This window comes from Leguminivora glycinivorella, chromosome 13, assembly GCF_023078275.1.
Source record: "Leguminivora glycinivorella isolate SPB_JAAS2020 chromosome 13, LegGlyc_1.1, whole genome shotgun sequence".
Classification (NCBI taxonomy): Eukaryota; Metazoa; Arthropoda; class Insecta; order Lepidoptera; family Tortricidae; genus Leguminivora; species Leguminivora glycinivorella.
Window position 1 is genome coordinate 22379315 of NC_062983.1, and position 19360 is coordinate 22398674.

A 19360-nucleotide genomic window follows, 5' to 3' on the forward strand; every position below is an offset into this window, starting at 1 on the left:
TTGTAATTGTTAAAGTTTAGATTTGGAAAAGAACTTGTTTTGTATAATAATCATGTTCAATATGTATATCGGTTTACGAATATTATGTCGCAGGTTATTGTTTAAAAATTAACGTGATTTGGTTATTGTTTTAAATATTTGTACTATATTTCGATTTTAAATTCTTGCACAGGTGAGTCATAGTGATAATGATGGCTCGTAGTTTAATTTTAGGGATAAATTCTATAGTTCTGATTCAAGCGAGTGAAGGATGGAAGAACTTGCTTGGATCAATAACTATGGTTTGCACGCCTCCTCGCTGGCCGAGCAACCGAGGGCGTCTAACCATCAACCATAGTACAAACTATTTATTGAACATATCAACTATAAGCCTGCTACTGGCCAGTGTACCAAAGATGTGGATACACTGGAAATTGTGTTGCCTGTGTAACAGCACCGGCTACACTTAAATCCGATCTAAGTAAGGAATGTTTTTGATATTGCTGATCAGTTTTAACGTTCTCTAAACGGTTTGTTAAGGGGTCACAGTAATTGTCGACATGAATCCTAAATCGGCTAGGATCTCCAATTTTGAGACAACCCTAACCGTTACTTAATATTTGCTACAAGTCTATGAATCCTATATGTTTTCTTACGGTCAAGACGCTCTTCGGTTCCGGGCCAAAGCTAATCCTTCTGCTCAATTCACTCGTAGTAAGTAAAATGTTGAACAAAATGTTATTTATGTTACGCCGGATTATATTAGTGTTATTGTAAGTTTATTTGGAACAGTAGCGTAAGTACAGGTGTTGTTGGCGGGCGCTTCGCTGTGGTCGCTCAGTCGCTTAGAGCACGAGTAATTGTTGCAATTAGTGAAATGTCTTCAGAGTTTTATATTCCCAAAAATACATTTTATAAAGAAGGTACTTTTTGATTATTATCCTTTAAGACTCAAGGTTGAATGTTCCGGATTTTATGTACATTTCGCTCGCCTTGTGGACATTTGGTTATTTTGTCATTTCGTCCACGTCCATTTGGCATCCGAAATAATTGAAATTTACGCTTTAATTAAGCTATAAATATAATTTAATCTACATATAGTTAATAGTACAATTGACACTACGGATTATAGAGTCGTTCCAAGATAAGTTGACAGCAATTTTAATAGCCGCGCCTGCTCTAAGAATTACAAACCACATAATTCCATAGAGATTATATAACACATGCACCGGCGGAGATATCCAAACAGCTGCCAACTTGCTTGGTACGTATACTTATACACAGTGAGTGTTTAACGAACGTTTAACCAGTTAGCGAGTCCCACGGCGGAGCGCCCCGGCCGTCCCAGCTCATGGTGTAAGCAATATGCGAGAGGACTGTTTCTATGCGTTGTCTGTTTTGTGCCATAACTGCGGGCACTCACCCCGCACATCAACATTCAAAACTTATTTTTAGAGGTTTTAATACTATTTTATAATTAAAAGGACGTATCTACTTAAGAATAATCCTCATTAAACTTGAGGCAATAGATACATGATTGGATTGAGCGGGTTAATTGCAATCTGGATAAATCTAATTATTTGGGTCCTCATAGAACGAGCCGCCGCGGGGGAAAATTGCCTCGATAAAGCTCGACCGCTTGCTTCCCTCGAGGCACGTCTATACAGACTGACTGCTCCCGCGGCAGTTTCCTCACGATGCGACTTATTTTGTGTGGACCTCTTTTAAGTGTCTTGGATAAACACACCTACAGCTTACTATTTCAATCTTTTTATAGTATTGCTTCAGTACAAAATTATAATTGGAAGTGAAAAGGTGTGCCGAGTCAGTGTCCCGCAGTGCAGATTGTCAGATATCATATTTATTTATATACTAGCTGCCCGGCGTACTTCGTATCGCCTTATACTTGGAGGCGCAAAACATGGGGCAAGGCAAAGAAGTGACCATTTTTACTTGACACAATTAAGTAGCTACATCATTAATTACATTATAGCGTACCTATTTAATATACACATACCCATAGCTGGGCATTAACTCGTTAATCCGTTAATCGTTAATTAACGAAGTTAACATTTCGATTAACGGATTAACTTTTAAGTTAACTCTAAAAAATGTTAATGGACTCGTTAACTTCCGTTAAATTTCTCCGAGTCCGTTAATCGTTAATTTAGCAGGGCAGCGCCGCGAAAAACACGCTACTGTAAAAGCCCGAAGTACGGAAAATCCTAGGATTTAACCGGTAAATCCCAGCTTTTACCGATTTTGATCGCCAAAAGCCCAAATATTACCTAAAGAATTGTTGTTCACATGGGTTCGCTTTTACCAATGTTGATTCGATGAATCCTAAGTTTTACCATGCAACTGTTCTAGATTATACTGTGGTTCTAGTGACAGGGCAGCAAATTCGAGCCCAATTTAAGACCACATTCTCTTCCCTAGCTTCTACCCGGCTTCCGCCTGCTGTGATCTTGCAGCTCTCCTGACACAGTTCTTGGCAGTAGCTCAGGCAATCACTGCCTTCCACATGTAGCCTAGATTTCAATAGGCTTGCTGTAATTCGGGCTTTTACAGTAATATAATACATTATAGTGGATTACTGATACAACTAAATATATACCTACAGTAAAAATTTTTTTTTGTCACGCGTTAACGGATTATCGATTAACTTTAACTTACGTTAAATTTGTTGAAATGTATCGCATTAACGATTAACGAAGTTAACTTTTTTAGTAACGGATTAACGATTATCGAAGTTAAATATTTGATTAACGGTGCCCGGCTATGCACATACCTATTGAAGAGATAAGATGACTTACCTTTTTCCTCTTGTGGCAATCATCCGGTTATTGCGTTGTTTTAGTTACTAACTGTAATACTTTAAATTGCTTTTGAAATCAATTTGGAGTTTTTTACCATTCATTTAAAATACACCATTTAAGCTAGTTTATTCCAACTACAAAAATATACTATTTTTATTTTATCTCAAAACACAAATCACAGCAATAACAGTTGACAACGTCTAACAGATTTTTTTTCTGTTATGACAGCTCATTCTCATTCATTTCATTTCAAGCAATATTTTTTAGCCGCATTACCTGGCCGCTACATATTAAGGTGGATGATACACTGGCTCCGGTTGTGCGATGCGAATCGGAGCCAGTGTGACATCCACCGTATCTTCTTAGTAGTTTGTGCATCCACCTAATCAACTACTTGTTGCACGATTAGAGTGAGATGGAGCAATAGGTAGAGAAGGACAAACATGTATTGCCCACAGAATTACAGTTAAACCAGAATGAGTAGTTAGGTCAAAAAGTGTGTCCACATGAGAGGTCATTGTTTGGGCTGGTGTCCTTCTCGCACTTACTGACAATGTCAACATTATTCAGTGACGTCATCACTGTCATACATTGGGGATACCAGTCAATTTTCAATGTTACTACCAAATCTATTAATACCCATTTGAACGTATTTTTTAATTATACAAATCTTTGATTTATTGGCATCAAAATAATTACATTATAATTATTTTCCAATTCTTTGAAATATATCGAAACCCTAGTTTGAATATAACACTAAAATAATATAAGAAGTTATAAAGTCAGGTAATATACAGATAAAAATACTACTACTATGGTAACCTCATTAACACTGGTCACACGTGCGAGAGGGACACCAGCCCAAACAATGCCCTCTCATGTGGACCGTTTTCGCTAGTCTGATACGATCACCTTTCTGTCTCTGTGATAAGGTTCAATTTAGTATGGCAAAAAATGTGATTCCACAATCTAGTTTGCATACATACATACAATCACGCCTGTATCCCATAAAGGGGTAGGCAGAACACATGAAACTACTAAAGCTTCAGTGCCACTCTTGGCAAATAAGGGGTTGAAAGAAAACGAAAACTGTGACATTGCAGTGACAATCTAGTTTAATAATTCTAAATCTATGGTATTGCCTCACTCTATCGCTCTATCTCACTCTAATCGAGCAACCGATCGCCATGTGTGTAGAGATCTTGAGGATTGTGATCGTTTCGGTTTCCTTCGCCTAAGTTTTGCACGGAGCGAATGTAACTATTTATTTGCGATGGTACCGGTTCATCACTACTTTTGTGAAGTATAAAATTAATAGCTGTAACTAACTGTCAGATTTGGTTCGAGTCGGACAGCGGATTTAATTCGCTCCGAACCATATCCGGCCGTCTGTAGAGCACGCGGACCAAATCCGACCGGTCCGGCCCGAACCAAATCTAACCGTCTGTTACAGCTATTAGAGAAAATTTATAAATCTGGCAAGCAATTTGACAATGACAACTTCATAGACTACTTAAAATAGCTGTAACAGACGTGTGCGTTCCGATTTAGTATTATTTCTTATTTCTTTAACGGAATAATTACTAATTTTCACATTATTTTGCCATTCCTTATTTCTTTAACGGAATAATTACAATTATTTTGCCAAGATAAATTAATAAAATCACAATGCGTTTGGAACGCATCCGTCATTAATGTAAGTTTGGAACGCACCTGTCATTAACGTCACGTCATTGTCAAGTTGTCAGGTATGAACAATTTGTATGGGAAAAAAGAATCACTGTTTTCTAATTATCATCACAATATTTACGTGTTTTTACACTGCCTAAACCTTCTGCGGTCTAATACAAACATTTCAATACCAAAATTACGTAAATCGGTCCAGCCGTTCTCGAGTTTATAGGTAATTAACAAACGCATTTCATGGCAAAAAATGTGATTCCACAATCTAGTTTGCATACATACATACAATCACGCCTGTATCCCATAAAGGGGTAGGCAGAACACATGAAACTACTAAAGCTTCAGTGCCACTCTTGGCAAATAAGGGGTTGAAAGAAAACGAAAACTGTGACATTGCAGTGACAATCTAGTTTAATAATTCTAAATCTATGGTATTGCCTCACTCTATCGCTCTATCTCACTCTAATCGAGCAACCGATCGCCATGTGTGTAGAGATCTTGAGGATTGTGATCGTTTCGGTTTCCTTCGCCTAAGTTTTGCACGGAGCGAATGTAACTATTTATTTGCGATGGTACCGGTTCATCACTACTTTTGTGAAGTATAAAATTAATAGCTGTAACTAACTGTCAGATTTGGTTCGAGTCGGACAGCGGATTTAATTCGCTCCGAACCATATCCGGCCGTCTGTAGAGCACGCGGACCAAATCCGACCGGTCCGGCCCGAACCAAATCTAACCGTCTGTTACAGCTATTAGAGAAAATTTATAAATCTGGCAAGCAATTTGACAATGACAACTTCATAGACTACTTAAAATAGCTGTAACAGACGTGTGCGTTCCGATTTAGTATTATTTCTTATTTCTTTAACGGAATAATTACTAATTTTCACATTATTTTGCCATTCCTTATTTCTTTAACGGAATAATTACAATTATTTTGCCAAGATAAATTAATAAAATCACAATGCGTTTGGAACGCATCCGTCATTAATGTAAGTTTGGAACGCACCTGTCATTAACGTCACGTCATTGTCAAGTTGTCAGGTATGAACAATTTGTATGGGAAAAAAGAATCACTGTTTTCTAATTATCATCACAATATTTACGTGTTTTTACACTGCCTAAACCTTCTGCGGTCTAATACAAACATTTCAATACCAAAATTACGTAAATCGGTCCAGCCGTTCTCGAGTTTATAGGTAATTAACAAACGCATTTCATTTTTATATATATAAGATTTCATTAAAGTACCGAGTGTTGGATAGTTTATGACAAACCAAGGCTTCTGGCAATCGACGCTTTGGACACTATCGCTTGTAGGATAATTTGCTCGTGGTCATTTGACTCCGCGAGGTACTAAGTCGGTTTTCCCTCGCGGGCTAGACTACATGGTTTCGGCTAGGTTAATTACGATAACTGTACGCAATGTATTAATAAAGATCTTATTTTTATATCGTTTGTTTTTGTGATTATGTTGTAATACTAATACCTTCTACTTTTAATATTCTAATTTCTAATAAGGTCAACTCAAAAGGATCAAAAAAGTAAATGAGAAAAATAAAAGTAACCAATCTTTATTTTGTTAATTATAAAATATTTAAAGCATTAATTGCAAAAGTTTTAACATTGCATTATAAATATAAATTGATTTCATCACAAATATAAATATATTTCAAGAAAATATTTTTACCCTAATACTAGCGACTTTATCTGCCAATTTTAAATTTCATTTAATCATGAAATTTATAGAGTTATTATACAGAGTGGGGCCTGTAACAAAGGCGAAGAATTGAACTCTAGGCTATTCTCCTTATACTGATCAACATTTGTTCAGCAACTTTTAAAAATAACTTTTATTTTGATTTTTATCACCCTTGAAAGTTTTTTCTAAGAGGTAATGTATTGCGAATTCTGTTAAGTCTAAAGTGTGACAGACAACGTCAATGACAACGGCGTACATTGAAGCTAATATTCATTTTGTATGAAAAATTAAAAATTTAAAGACTTCATAATTTTTAAAAGTCGCTGAACAAATGTTGATCAGTATAAGGAGAATAGCCTACAGTTCAATTCTTCGCCTTTGTTACAGGCCCCACTCTGTATTTTATTATCCATTCCTTTCAAATTTGTTCACATTGTTACAGAAGGACATTCGAAAGATGTACTCAAACATACGTAAAACTTAAACTTTTATTAAACATTGGTCAGTAGATATCATCAAACAATCATTATAGCACCATAACACCACTTCACACTCCATTAGATATATTGAAGCAAATAATGGTACTCACAAATATCAGAACGCGCCTCTATTGTATTAGTCCCTACAGTGCGTATTCTGATAATTTAAAGTACCTGAGTCACTCCAATTATCTGCGTCGTATACTAAAGAATCGATGCTAAGAACACATTGTAGAAAGCGTACGGCTTCAAGAAGAGAGACTGGAGTCGACTAGCGCCTCTTGTCGTCCAAGCCCGCCGCCGCCGCGCGCGCGCCCACCGAGTCCCACGCCTGCCGCGTCGCCTGCGTCACAAGTCGTAAGTCAAACGCGAGTTATGATTGTAATACAGCCCCTCTAACACAACTTGCCTTATCGCGCGCGAGTCCATACTTGAAGTCGCGCTTGATGTATGGACTCGCGCGCGACAAGGCAAGTTGTGCTAAAGAGTCAGGTCAGGAGTTATGAGGAGAGACATTACAACGTCACATAGAATAAGTGACACTTGGAAGTGCGGGTATTTCCTCAGGTTATTGGGACTTAATTTGTAGAGACGGGCTGGACTAAACGAGAGACACTTACGTGTTCTCGCAAGGAGTCTGCTATTTCGTCGAGCTGAATGCCTACTTCGCGCATATTACCCGTTATTCTGAAAAAAAAAATACAAGAAGGTAAGTACAATTCATTGCAAATTGCATAATACCGCCATGTGAGAATGAATTTCCAAAAGTAATTTAGTCGCTCACAGGCGGACCGTCAATCACTTCGTGCCTTGCACTTATTGGGTTCAAACTAGTCAAACCGACAGGTTAGTGGTAGTGGCCTAAGATTTCTGACATTCAGTAGTCTACAGTCTTCTTACTTTCCTGTAGAACTATGGCATCCTAATACCTGCTGTACGCCCAAACAACCAATTGGAACCCTAGGCCACTGTAGATGTCGTAGTCACGTTATAAATCAGATTGTAAGAAATCTCTTAATGCTTATCATTTTGACATGGTTGTAGAGTGGCCTAGGGTTGAATTGGTTGACTGTACAGCTTGTCCTACCGCCACAACCGTCTGAACACTCACAGTTCCACCGAGTACGCTCAGCAAGTGCTTGAGGATCGTCAACACTGATAATTGCTGCCAATCAAGCTGAACAGATAGAGCTATCCTTACCTGGTATACGCCCAAACAGCCAACAGTGTCAGCGACGCCAAAGCTACTGCCTGCCCCACCGCCACAATGGTCTGAACTCCCACAGCGCCGCCGACCACGCTCAGCAGGTACCCGAGGATGGCCAGCGTCGCGAATACCGCCGGCGTGCCCGCTAGCTTGAAGATGTTCTTGCCCTCGTTGTGTGCTTTTAGTTGTTGGTATTGCTCTTCTAGTTCCTGTAATGTATGTTTTAGAGCTGTAATGCTACTTAAAGTCAAAGGTAGACTTTTTATTATTATGTGGTAGGTATGTAGCCATTCTTTCCCTTTGTAAACTCGGGTGAAGCTAAACAGAGTGTTATCAAACTCCAAGAGTTTGCTCAGTTGGGATGGTATGGTTTTATGCCGAAAATGTGGACGTCAGCCTCCAGATATTGTCAACCTACCTTAATCAGCTGCGCTTCATAAGTGCTAGCCAACTCGTCCCCTCCCATTTTCCGCTTGGCGTGGAAGGCGTGCAGCGCCTTGTCGCGCGCGCGCCGGTGCTCCTCGTCCAGCCTCCGAGGAGGCGAGTAGGGCCGGGCGCCGCCGCACACGTCCTCCATCACGGTGTCGTACACTTCTCGAGCCTCCGCCACGGCCGACAGATTGTTCGCTTCCGCGGTGGCCTGAAAAGTTGTAAGTCTGCACTCCAAGTTTTCCATCAAGTATGACGTGGCAATAAGAATGAATCCTGCCAATGTGGTGTAAACGAATCTGAGGCGACGACGTGAAATAAAAAAAAAAGTAATAATCTTAAGATTTTTCTGTCAATACTCCATCAGATTGCACCACTCTTGTCTCGAAAAATAAGGGAAGGGAACCTACCTCGAGGATAGTCTTAGGTTCCGGCAATTCGGTGCCGTTGAACACATTGATGTAAGCCTTGAAGTAGAGAAGCAGGTCGCGTGCTCGCACCGGCTGGCCTTGGATGGTCTTGGGAAGTAAAGCATCGGGGGATAGAAGCGATTGCACCAGCTGACGGAGGAAGTCCTTGAACTCGGGGTTGATATCTGGAAAATAGAAGTGATGATGAAGGAAGAGAAAAGTGGAATATAGTGGATAGTGGAAGCTACATATTTTAGGGCACTGGCACTGCTGAAAAAGAAGGTGCAGAAAATCTACCTATTTATCTAGTCATGGAGGGCAAAAAAAGTTCCGTCTATATACATACCTGCGAGTTTTCCATTAAAGTTAGGGTTAGTGGCCACGGTGAGACCAGGGTGCGGCATGAGGAAGCAGGCCAGCTGGTCGAAGCAGGAGGCCACGTGGCGCCGCAGGGCTTGCAGCTCTTCGTGCTGCCCTTCGTGAACCTGCAATATCGCCGACAGAAGTCTAAGGTGAGTTCTAGCATACTCTGCATACATTATCTAGGTACATATACTTTAACCGTCACTCTACCAGAATACTAGTATTTATTTATTTATTTATTTATTTATTTATTTCAAAAATAGTGATACAGCATGACAGTATTAAATACTAAATCACTGCAAAACTAAAAACTAAAAACAAGTACAAAACATTTTTTATACATGATAAACTGTTGAAAGACGTACATCCATCCTCTCGCAGAACCTCAATAATTCATCGCGCACAGCACTCCATCTGCCAGCAAATAAATCGCACTCAGGTGCTGATGCTAAGAGAGCATTCAGGAGGGGCAAAGGGCGAACAAGAGGGGATTTTCTGTGAGACACGGTTCGTGATACTGGGCCTACAAATAAACCACGATCACGAGGCCGGAAATTGACTCTGGTCGGCATAGGGACATAAAGGCGCAGTAATTGCGCTACGAGTTCAGGACAGTCTGATTCACCTCGTAAGACGCCACAGGCTGTAGTGAGATGCTTAAAATTTCGTCTTACCTCTAAGGAGTTGAAGCCTAAACAACCAAGCAAATATTTGGTTGGATATAAAAAGGGGTAATACCCAAACTCTTTTTTATATAAGAACCGGAGGAACACTTTCTGTATTCTCTCCAGGAGCAGGATGTAGGATGCCTCATAAGGATTCCAAACAGAGGAAGCTGCTTCAAGCTTACTACGGACTAATGAAGTATATAGAAGCTTTACAGTATTCGAGTCTTGAAAATCCCTCGCGTTCCTAATAATGAACCCTAGCCTCTTGTAGCAGTCACGAGCTAATGTTATCATATGCTCGTGGAAGTTTAGATGCGAATCGAGAATGACGCCCAGATCGCAAATAGTGTCAACCCGGGGTAATGGCTCCGATCCCAGGTAATATTCATAGTAAAGCGGATGACGAGCCCTGCTGAATGTCATAACGGCACATTTAGAGGCATTAAACGTCAGCTTATTTTGGAGACTCCATTGATGCACTCTGTCCACATCTACCTGGAGAGATACACAATCCGAGACCTCTTGGACACCGTAAATGACTTTGAGATCATCAGCATAAAGCAAGCACCGGGCAAATTTTAGAGTTGTTGCTAGATCATTTATCATGATTCCAAAAAGCAACGGTCCAAGTATCGAACCCTGGCTAACACCAGAGCGAGTGTGAAAGGCTTTAGATACGAAACAGCCGTGTTGCACATACTGTTTCCTGTCAGCCAAGTAGCTCGCAAAAAATCGGAGCAGCTGTGGAGAAAACCCAATACTGCACAGCTTGGCCAACAAGACGTCATTATCTACTTGATCAAAGGCTTTTTTAAAGTCTAAGTACAACACGTCTACTTGTATGCTCTTGTCTAGGTGACTCGCTACTGAGTCAGCCAGGGTTAACAGATTAGTTTCCACTGACCGCCGAGACCTGAAACCATGTTGGGAGTCACAGAGGTAAGGCCCAATTTGGTGGGCAAGAAGTCGATTTATAGTAGACTCAAAGACTTTGGCCACCGACGAGAGGATAGCAATAGGTCGATGATCCTCAACCAGGGTGTTATTGCCAGTATATATTGATGAATGACTATGGTGCTGGAATCTTAGAAGAGTGGATCCAGCTTTGTCGCGCGGTCTAATTCTAGGGCCAGCCCATGCAGACTCAAAGGTAAAGGGGCGTGACCCTCATGACCTTTCCCCCTGGATGCTCGCTTGTTAAGGTAACCTTATCCATAAAGTGGGATGTACTAGTGTTACAGCATATATTACCTAATGGCAACACATAGGTACATCCATAGGATCTAACTCTTTAACTTTAACAGAGCCTTTGTAAGTCCACAGAAAATGAATTACCTCAAGCCGCTTGTCCAGCAGTTGCTTCCCGCCGACGGCGCCGTACGGGTGGTCGTACGGGAAGCTCCAGTCGCGGACTAGCAGCTGCAGCCGCTGGAAGGGCTTGCCCACGCTGCTCTGCGCTGCTAGGCGCCCGTACTCCGTGAACAGCTGGAAATATTTATTACACTTCACTATTTATTATTTGCTTTGCTGGGGCACCGAACAGTCTCGCAAGGCAATCACGGCAGCACTATTTTCAACGCCTGACTGAGGGCCGCCATTTTGCAGAGCGAATTGGCTCGGGTGAAGCTAACATTCGCACACGAGCACATACGTTTTCCGCACGAGGCTGCTCAATCATTGTAGAGCTTTCGAAAGATAAGTAAGTATATATGGGTTATTTAATGAAATCTGTTCGAAAAGATCTCAATATTCAGCAAAATCGTTGATCCTCGTAGCGAAATCGTTGTGAGCTAGTGTCGAACTCGTTGCGGGGCGGCGAACACACTGCGGCCTCGCATCGCTTAAAAAACTTTCCTATCAATCACTAGTTTGTTAGTATGTAAGTATACTGACCTGCAAATGTTGCAGATCATCTTCCTCGATGTTTTGCGACAGGTTGTAGATCTGCACGGAAGACAGCATAGTGGACAGCGCGAAGATTGTGGCATTGTCGCGGACTGTGGAGTCGCTGTCGAATGTACCTTGCGTGTCCATTAGCAGGATCACCACCTGAAAAAAGACAATGAATGAATTATAAGCTCTAAGTATGTATTAGTTAAAATGGATAATACAAGACTAATATCTACCTATGTAGTTTCGAACGTACTGTCTAATCAGGTATTTACTCACTTCACATGTATTATTCTGATTTACCATGTCATAAGACTGTGTATTTCCATTTGGAGACACGTGACGATACATACAGGACCATTTCCATCTGTGCCCGGCGGGGACAAATGGGATTACGGGCAAGAATAATAATTTACCTTTTCTCCATTGCTGAGAGTGGCCTTGAAAGGCTGCGACCAGAGCAGCAGGCCGGTGGTGTCTCGCTCGGAGCCGCCGCGCCAGCTGAAGCCCTGCAGGGGCTCGTCCTCTGCGCCCATCCAGTCACCACTGTCCCCAAGGTTGTACTGGAAAATTTACAATCCTGGCTTGATTAAGAAATCAATAGTTATTTGTTATACAAGGGGGCAAAGTTGTATTTTAACGCCGAGTGTGGAATTGAAAAACGAGCAAGTAAAAGGATTCTATAGTTGAACCACGAGCGAAGCGAGTGGTTCGAGAATAGAATCCTGAACTTGCGACTCTTTCCCCACCAATATCACTATATCAAGGACCAAGGCAACGGTAGAACAGAGATGGCAAAGCACATACGACGGTAAGGTACCTACGGCAATATAAAAGATTTGCTAACTTGTAACGTAAGGACCTCCTAACCTTGTGGTGTAGATATCTAAGGAAGAAGTCGAGCAGGAAGCTCTTCCCCTTCCTAAAGGCGCCGGCCACGGATACGACCACCACGGGCCGTTCCTTGATGTCATCCCGCAGCAGTAAGGCGGAGAGGGCATCTAGCTCCAGCTCGAAGGAATGTTCGGGGCCTGGGGACACAACCTGGATCCCGCGCCCCGACTCTAGTGATTCGATTTTGTCTGGAATGTTAAAAATGTTAGGGGTATCAAGTTGTCACATCCTTCATCTCATTTATTCTTCAGTCAGTCAGAAACATACGTAATTAGGTACCTAGTAGTAGTTCTAGTACATAAAATCGAGGTAATCGAGACCATGTTTAGAGTGCGTACCTACGTACACTTAACTGAACAAACCTTGCTAATTGACCGCGAAACTAAAACACATACCTACCATACTAGCTTTTAGTAAATAGCACGATTTATATCGGTACATATTGCCTTCAGATATCGAAATCAATAGTCGATGTTTCAGACACGATGGGTATAGGAACAGGTGTTATCTCCAATCCTTAAAAATGAAATCTCGAAATTTCTGTCACTTTTAAAATAGGATATGAACATGATATTTAATTTGGAATATTATAATGGGTACTATATATTATTACGCGAAAATACAATAAACAATAGCATGAGTTTTTCAATGGCTGTGAAGCGTAATAAAAATGAATAGGTAGGTATAATACCTATTATTTATTTATTATAGATACACTTACCAAGGAATAGAGATGGTAATATTGGTAATCAATCAATATAAGTATGTACATGGTATGGGCACCTAGGTCACGCCCAACAGAACGGTAGGTACGGTTTACTTTTCTTTCCCACACGTATGAAAAGTACGAGTAGTAGACACTGGACATCATGTGGACATATGGGCATTGATTTTGCGATGACGTGCTGAGTGAGGTCATCTGTGTGACCGGACCGGGCCAATTGTTTTTAATATTACCTAAATGTGAATTGGCCATCAATATTAAGTACTTCGATATTATCATAAACATCAAACATACCTAAGTATGTACAAAACAAAACTTGGGCTCTACAACATTGTTTTGTTTTAACTTAGGTGCTGGTGTCGCGACCTTCTATAAATATTTGAGTCGTTAGGTATCTACTCTACTACATATCAAAGTAACTCCACGTTCATATATAAGTACCTACCAACGAGTCAAACGACTCCACTCGTCGTTAATTTTGAAATTAGCGCAATAACAAAGAAGCTTTTACGAAAGCGACAAATATCTACCTATATTTGACCATCTCCGATCCAGATACAACTAAACAAATTAGGCATTAGGGCGCCTTTCCATCCAGAGATATGCTACGCGGAAGTGTTTGATATCCACAATTGTATTAATTAGGTATTGCTGGTGGGTATGCTCACTCTGTTTGTCATCGGGGAATAGCGATACATTTCACAATTAAATTTATATTATTACGAGTGCCGTTCCACGAAACCCGCGGCTCTAATAAATTATTAATGAGAATTTAACTTCGTAAACATTATACTCGTGGGTAGGAAGACTAGGAAGCTAATAAGTGATATTTCAGTCCATTGTACTTGGTTTTAGAAAGGGATTTAAGCAGAAAATAAGAGACAGTCGATCATTCCTAAGTTTTCTAACTCCTACGCATTGTCGTTTTAACAATTGAATACATTTCAATATGCATAAGACAAGTGCATGTGCGTCGCCTTTCTTCGTTCATACACGAATGCAACAATTTTACGATGGTGTTGCGTTTATACGATTGCTTTTAAATCAGCTCTATTTCTTGTAGTCATGCTCTATATTTTTACTTTCCATCAACTTTTCCTAAGTATATTACATAGGTAGGTATCCGGTATTTTAGTTCCTGTAGCATGATTTTATAAAATAAGTAAATAGTAAACACATTTAACCAAAACCTTATGAATCAGAACTGAGATAACTACTAAAAATAGCACGTAAACAAACTGTACCTCTAGATACCAACACCTGATTTTCAATTACGCTGTATCCGTTTTCAAACAAACAGAAAATTCCTTAAAAAACACACTCTAAAATTCCTTAAAATACTCACTGGCCATTGTAAAAAGTTGAACACAAAAAAGTAAATCAGCAGCAGGTGGGCATTTTCTAAAGTTCAATGTTGTTTAATATGTGTTTAGCGTGCGTGCCGAGTGCCGACCGTCGGGCGCGGCGCGGCGAGTGAGACTGGCGTAAGGTCATCGTTATGATGTCATCGGCCGACTCTCCAGCTCCACTACGCAGTGATGTCATACGTCAAGCTGATGCTGTAGGTGAATGTGTACCTATAAGCAGTGCACATTTCAGTAAATATGTACCTATATGGAGTAGAGGAACATTAGTCAGCGTTAATTTGTCTTTACTGAAATTACAAACGATCATCTCGTACCGTACACCTATCGACTCGTATTTGGGTGTCATATTAGGAGGTTTAGTGCTCGTCACATTATACCTACCTATACCGGTCTGCTCAATATTTTAAGTTAGAAAGAATCGCTACTCTCGTGATTCTATAATTACCAAGTACTACTACGGCATTCCTTGTCGTCAACTTGTCTAGAAAGAACAGCCTCATAGAGTAAATACTAGGATAAGTGTCACTATTGGATTAAAACAATGACTGCATGTAAGATAGTTGAATTTGATAAAATATGCGAGTTCTGGCATAATTTCCACTTCCAAGGATTTTTTTTATAACTCTCTCTATTTTCTATATCAGTGTTAGTCCCATAGTAACAGACGTTTATTATGCACGTTCAAAAACACGAACAAGCGTCAATTAGAAGTGACAAGGTTCTAACAACGGTTTACATTTCAAACAGCTTGTTTCTTTATCCCACTTAAGTCAGAAACACGTAATAATGGAAACAAGCACATAGTCGAGGGAAAGCTCAGTCGCGTGCACGCATTATTACCTCAGTTTCAATGACTCCATGTTCTTCTGTCGCTTGTTTCGATTACTCTTGCGTGACAAGCCCGACGATTATTCCAAGCTAAATCGACCAGTATACTTAGACCTCAGTTGGTGAATGGTTGTTACGGACTTAGGGGCCAAGTTATATTGGTCGATCAACAAAGTAAAAAAAGTTTTACGAATAGCACATCTAGCGTATGTATAATAGTTATAGTTACCAGGCAAGTAGGTTCAAATTTAATGTAACATTCAGAAAAAACATCTTTGTCATTCGTTTACTAGATATGATTTTATTATTTCATACTTTTTAACCCCCGACGCAAAAACGAAGGGGTGTTATAAGTTTGACGTGTCTGTCTGTCTGTCTGTCCGTCTGTCTGTCTGTCTGTCTGTCTGTCTGTTTGTCTGTCTGTGTGTGTGTCTGTCTGTGGCATCGTAGCTCCCGAACGGATGAACCGATTTAGATTTAGTTTTTTTTGTCTGAAAGCTGAGTTATAGAAAAGGGGACCGGTTAAAATTATGACAATAGATCTCTATCTCTACTAAGTCTAATATTTCAATTTTACTCGTTAAAATTTATATTAGAATCAAAATTCAAAAATACAGGCAGATCACAATAGAATAATATAAGTAGAAATTGTACAACTGAAGTAGATATTCCATCACCGTAATTACTTTGAGTGCAGTCACATACCTTATTTCCTACAGTAGTACTCTTGTGATACAACAGCATGGCTTATATGTATAAAACTTTTAAGTACTACATACTTTAAAATTTTGATCATAAACTTTATCTAAAATTACACAATTGCATTTATTATCACAACATATTACCAGTCCTTAGCTTGGCTCTCTCCATCTTCCTTTTTGAGAATTTATAAAAATTTGCTTATTCTATTCTACAGCACAACAAACTTGGCTAAGTAGCATAGAATAGAACTTATTATTGATTTAAAGTTTATTGCACGACATAAAATTGTACAAATGGCGGACTTAATGCCTCATAAAAAAACATTAACTGTCAGTGCTGTTTACATTACACAGTAATTGGTAGTCAAATTAGAGAACTGTAAGCATGCGCGGATCCAGGGGGTCATGGGGGTCATGACCCCCCTGGAGCCTAGGTTGGCCATACAAATAGACCACGTGACCCCCCTCTGGGGCCTGGGCCTTTACCACGTGACCCCCCCCTGGGCACGAAGCTGGATCCGCGCTTGACTGTAAGGTAGGTTTTTAAAATAGATAGGTAGTACAGTCAACCAATTGGAACCCTAGGCCACTGTAGAACTATGTCATAGTGACATTATAAATCAGATTGTAAGAAATCTCTTACGGCTTGTCATTTTGACATGGTTGTAGAGTGGCCAAGGGTTCTAATTGGTTGACTGTACATAATGTGAATTACGAAAACTTGTGAGCTGGAGACCGTGGTCAAGTCTAACGGCTCAGCCACAACATTGGTATAAGCGCGACAGCGGCGAGCGGCGGCCATACATTGAAGCGAGACACAGCGATGGGACTTTTAATTCGCACGTATGGCTGCCGCTCACCGCTGCCGCGCTTAGACCAATGTCGTGGCTGGGCCGTAAGCGTGGTTGTGGTCTAAGCTAACAATTCTAAATAATAAGTATTACCATTCATTTAGTAGATTATTTTTAAGGTGCTGTAAGTCTTAATGTCATACAAATTGTATACAAGTGAACAAATACACCTAAAAAGGTATTTACTTAGTTTTAACTATGAGCTTAGCATACTGTGACATTACTGTACTTTATTTTTAATATTTTATATACAAGAAAATAAATATCCTCAATCATAATTTGAACAGATATTCAAAAATAATTCTTTATAGAAATGTCTTTGAAGACAAGGTCTCAAACAAATTAAACAAAAATTATTTTTCTTGACTATGGACAAATAAATACAGTAAAAAATAAACTAACATTTTATCCAAACATTTTCTTAATAACATTTTTATATTCTTTATTAATGGTTCTCATCTTAGGTTCTATCAGCAGGGCTCTCTGCTGCGCCGCCTTGTCGTTGGGGTCCAGCTTGAGGACCTGCTGGATGTCCAGCCACGCCTCCTCGTACTTCTGTAGCCCGTAATTGGCCACGGCCCGGCGGTACAGGGCTTTGATATTGTCTTTGTCATACTTGAGGGTGCAGGTGCAGAGATCAAGGGCTGCTTGGTACTCTTCATAGTGGAGCTGGCAGTGTGTCAGGTTGTTGAGCAGTTTTATCTGAAATTAAATCTTATACTTTTAAACGAGCAATTCTTGTATATTTATTTATTTATTTATTTATTTATATATATATATTTATTTACACTGACGATCTCAGAAACCGCTCTAACGATTTCGCAGAAATTTGTTATGTGGGGGTTTTTGGGGGTGAAAAATCGGTCTAACTTATCCTTAGGTCCCGGAAAACGCGAATTTTCGAGTTTTCATGCGTTTTTCTTCGCGCGCCATCTCGTGTGCAGTAGTTGTACTGTTAAGACAGAATTCTTTCGGTCGATGTAAGTACTATTTATTGCAAACACTAGATGGCGACACAGGTCAAGGCTAAAACGAATAGAAAAATACAGTATTTGAGTTTTTGTGGCGAAATGCGCGCCATCTCGTGTGGAGTAGTTGTGTTGTTAAGGCTGAGAATTCTTTCGCTCGATGTAGGTACTATTCATTTTTGAACTAGATGGCGACACATGTCAAGGATACGAAACAGAACCGAGCGAAGCTCGGTTGCCCAGATTAAAATAATTTATATCAGAAATCTGAATAACATTTCTTACACATTTGACATTTCATAAACAAATACAATCTAAACTTTATCATTTTATTATGACAGCATTTTAACGTAATTTAACAATAAAAAAACAAAAGAAAGATTAAAAAATGATACAATACCTTAGTGTCAATCATTTCCTTAACCCTAGCCTCATCAATCTTCTCGGGATCTATGGGCTCTATGGCCACCAGCATCTTCAGAGCCTTGTTGAAGCGGCGGAAGGCGTCCGCGACCCGCTTGTGCTTCACCAGCTCCACGCCCCGCGCCTTGTGGTGCAGCGCCGCCTCGTACAGCCGCTCCCAACTCCAGTCCGCCACCAACATCTCATCCATAGCTTCCAATAACTCTATCTTACAACTTATCTCCTTCACAAGCTCCCCTTTAGCGTCTTTGTACACTATTTTAGCCGTACATGTCTCCCCGCGACACATACGCTGCAGAATCAACTCGAAATCTTTATCAATGAAAGAGTCCGAGTCACCGATTAGAACTATCCCGTCGAAGCTTTTACTGAAGATCCGGCTCTCAGGCTCTATGTCGCAGTCTCCAGCTGCGTTGGTGCACTTAACGTCGCTGAGCCGGACCTTGCAGCGCGCGTCTTCGTACGGTACGACGTTGTAGTCGCCTGGCTTTACGAGCTGTTTTGTTATGACCCGATCGGGCCGTTCGTCCACTATCTCCGGCTCATTCATGCTAATAGCACTTAAAGTCAGGAATCACGTATAAAATTAGTAAGACTAATTGGCGTCTGAAAGTATTTTAAGAAAACAAACACCGCACTGCACTCGGAGTCGGAGGGCATATGTCAAATATGTCATTCATGACATTCTTCTATGTTGTTCCGAAATCAAATATTTCACTACCAAAATATTATCATAATTTATTTCTAATATCATCATTAGTATAAATCTCTTCTATAATTAGTATTAATGATCTTCACATTTGCGATTTAATAAACGATTAATAAATCAATTACAAATATAAGATGTTTTGTATACAGATAAGTATCAGAACGATCCCTAAATGTTTCTTAACAGGAAAATACGTATGTGCTGAGCAAAACGCGAAAATCAGTGGCTGGTTAAATTAATTCAAAGTTAAACAATTAAAATATTGA

At 40.1% G+C, this 19360-nt stretch overlaps 2 protein-coding genes across 3 annotated transcripts; both read right to left on the reverse strand.

Annotated features, from left to right (window-relative positions):
• Positions 1 to 6492: 6492 nt before the first annotated feature.
• On the reverse strand, positions 6493 to 14739 carry LOC125232421 (atlastin-like). The gene is made up of 11 exons (XM_048138075.1): positions 14593 to 14739; positions 12500 to 12711; positions 12046 to 12192; positions 11633 to 11788; positions 11075 to 11224; positions 9055 to 9193; positions 8709 to 8893; positions 8288 to 8509; positions 7864 to 8078; positions 7283 to 7349; positions 6493 to 7005 (listed from the first exon to the last, which is right to left on the reverse strand). Exons 1-11 carry the CDS (start codon positions 14597 to 14599, stop codon positions 6934 to 6936), a joined length of 1572 nt encoding a protein of 523 aa, XP_047994032.1. The 5' UTR covers positions 14600 to 14739; the 3' UTR covers positions 6493 to 6933.
• LOC125232423 (peptidyl-prolyl cis-trans isomerase FKBP62-like) lies at positions 14593 to 19050 on the reverse strand. Of its 2 annotated transcripts, XM_048138080.1 has the most exons (3): positions 18363 to 19050; positions 17397 to 17696; positions 14593 to 14824 (listed from the first exon to the last, which is right to left on the reverse strand). In XM_048138080.1, exons 1-2 carry the CDS (start codon positions 18933 to 18935, stop codon positions 17400 to 17402), a joined length of 870 nt encoding a protein of 289 aa, XP_047994037.1. In that variant the 5' UTR covers positions 18936 to 19050; the 3' UTR covers positions 14593 to 14824; positions 17397 to 17399. The 2 variants fall into 2 exon arrangements, with proteins under 2 accessions (XP_047994037.1, XP_047994036.1); XM_048138079.1 differs by lacking the exon at positions 14593 to 14824 and having other exon boundaries at positions 17386 to 17696.
• Positions 19051 to 19360: the final 310 nt, after the last annotated feature.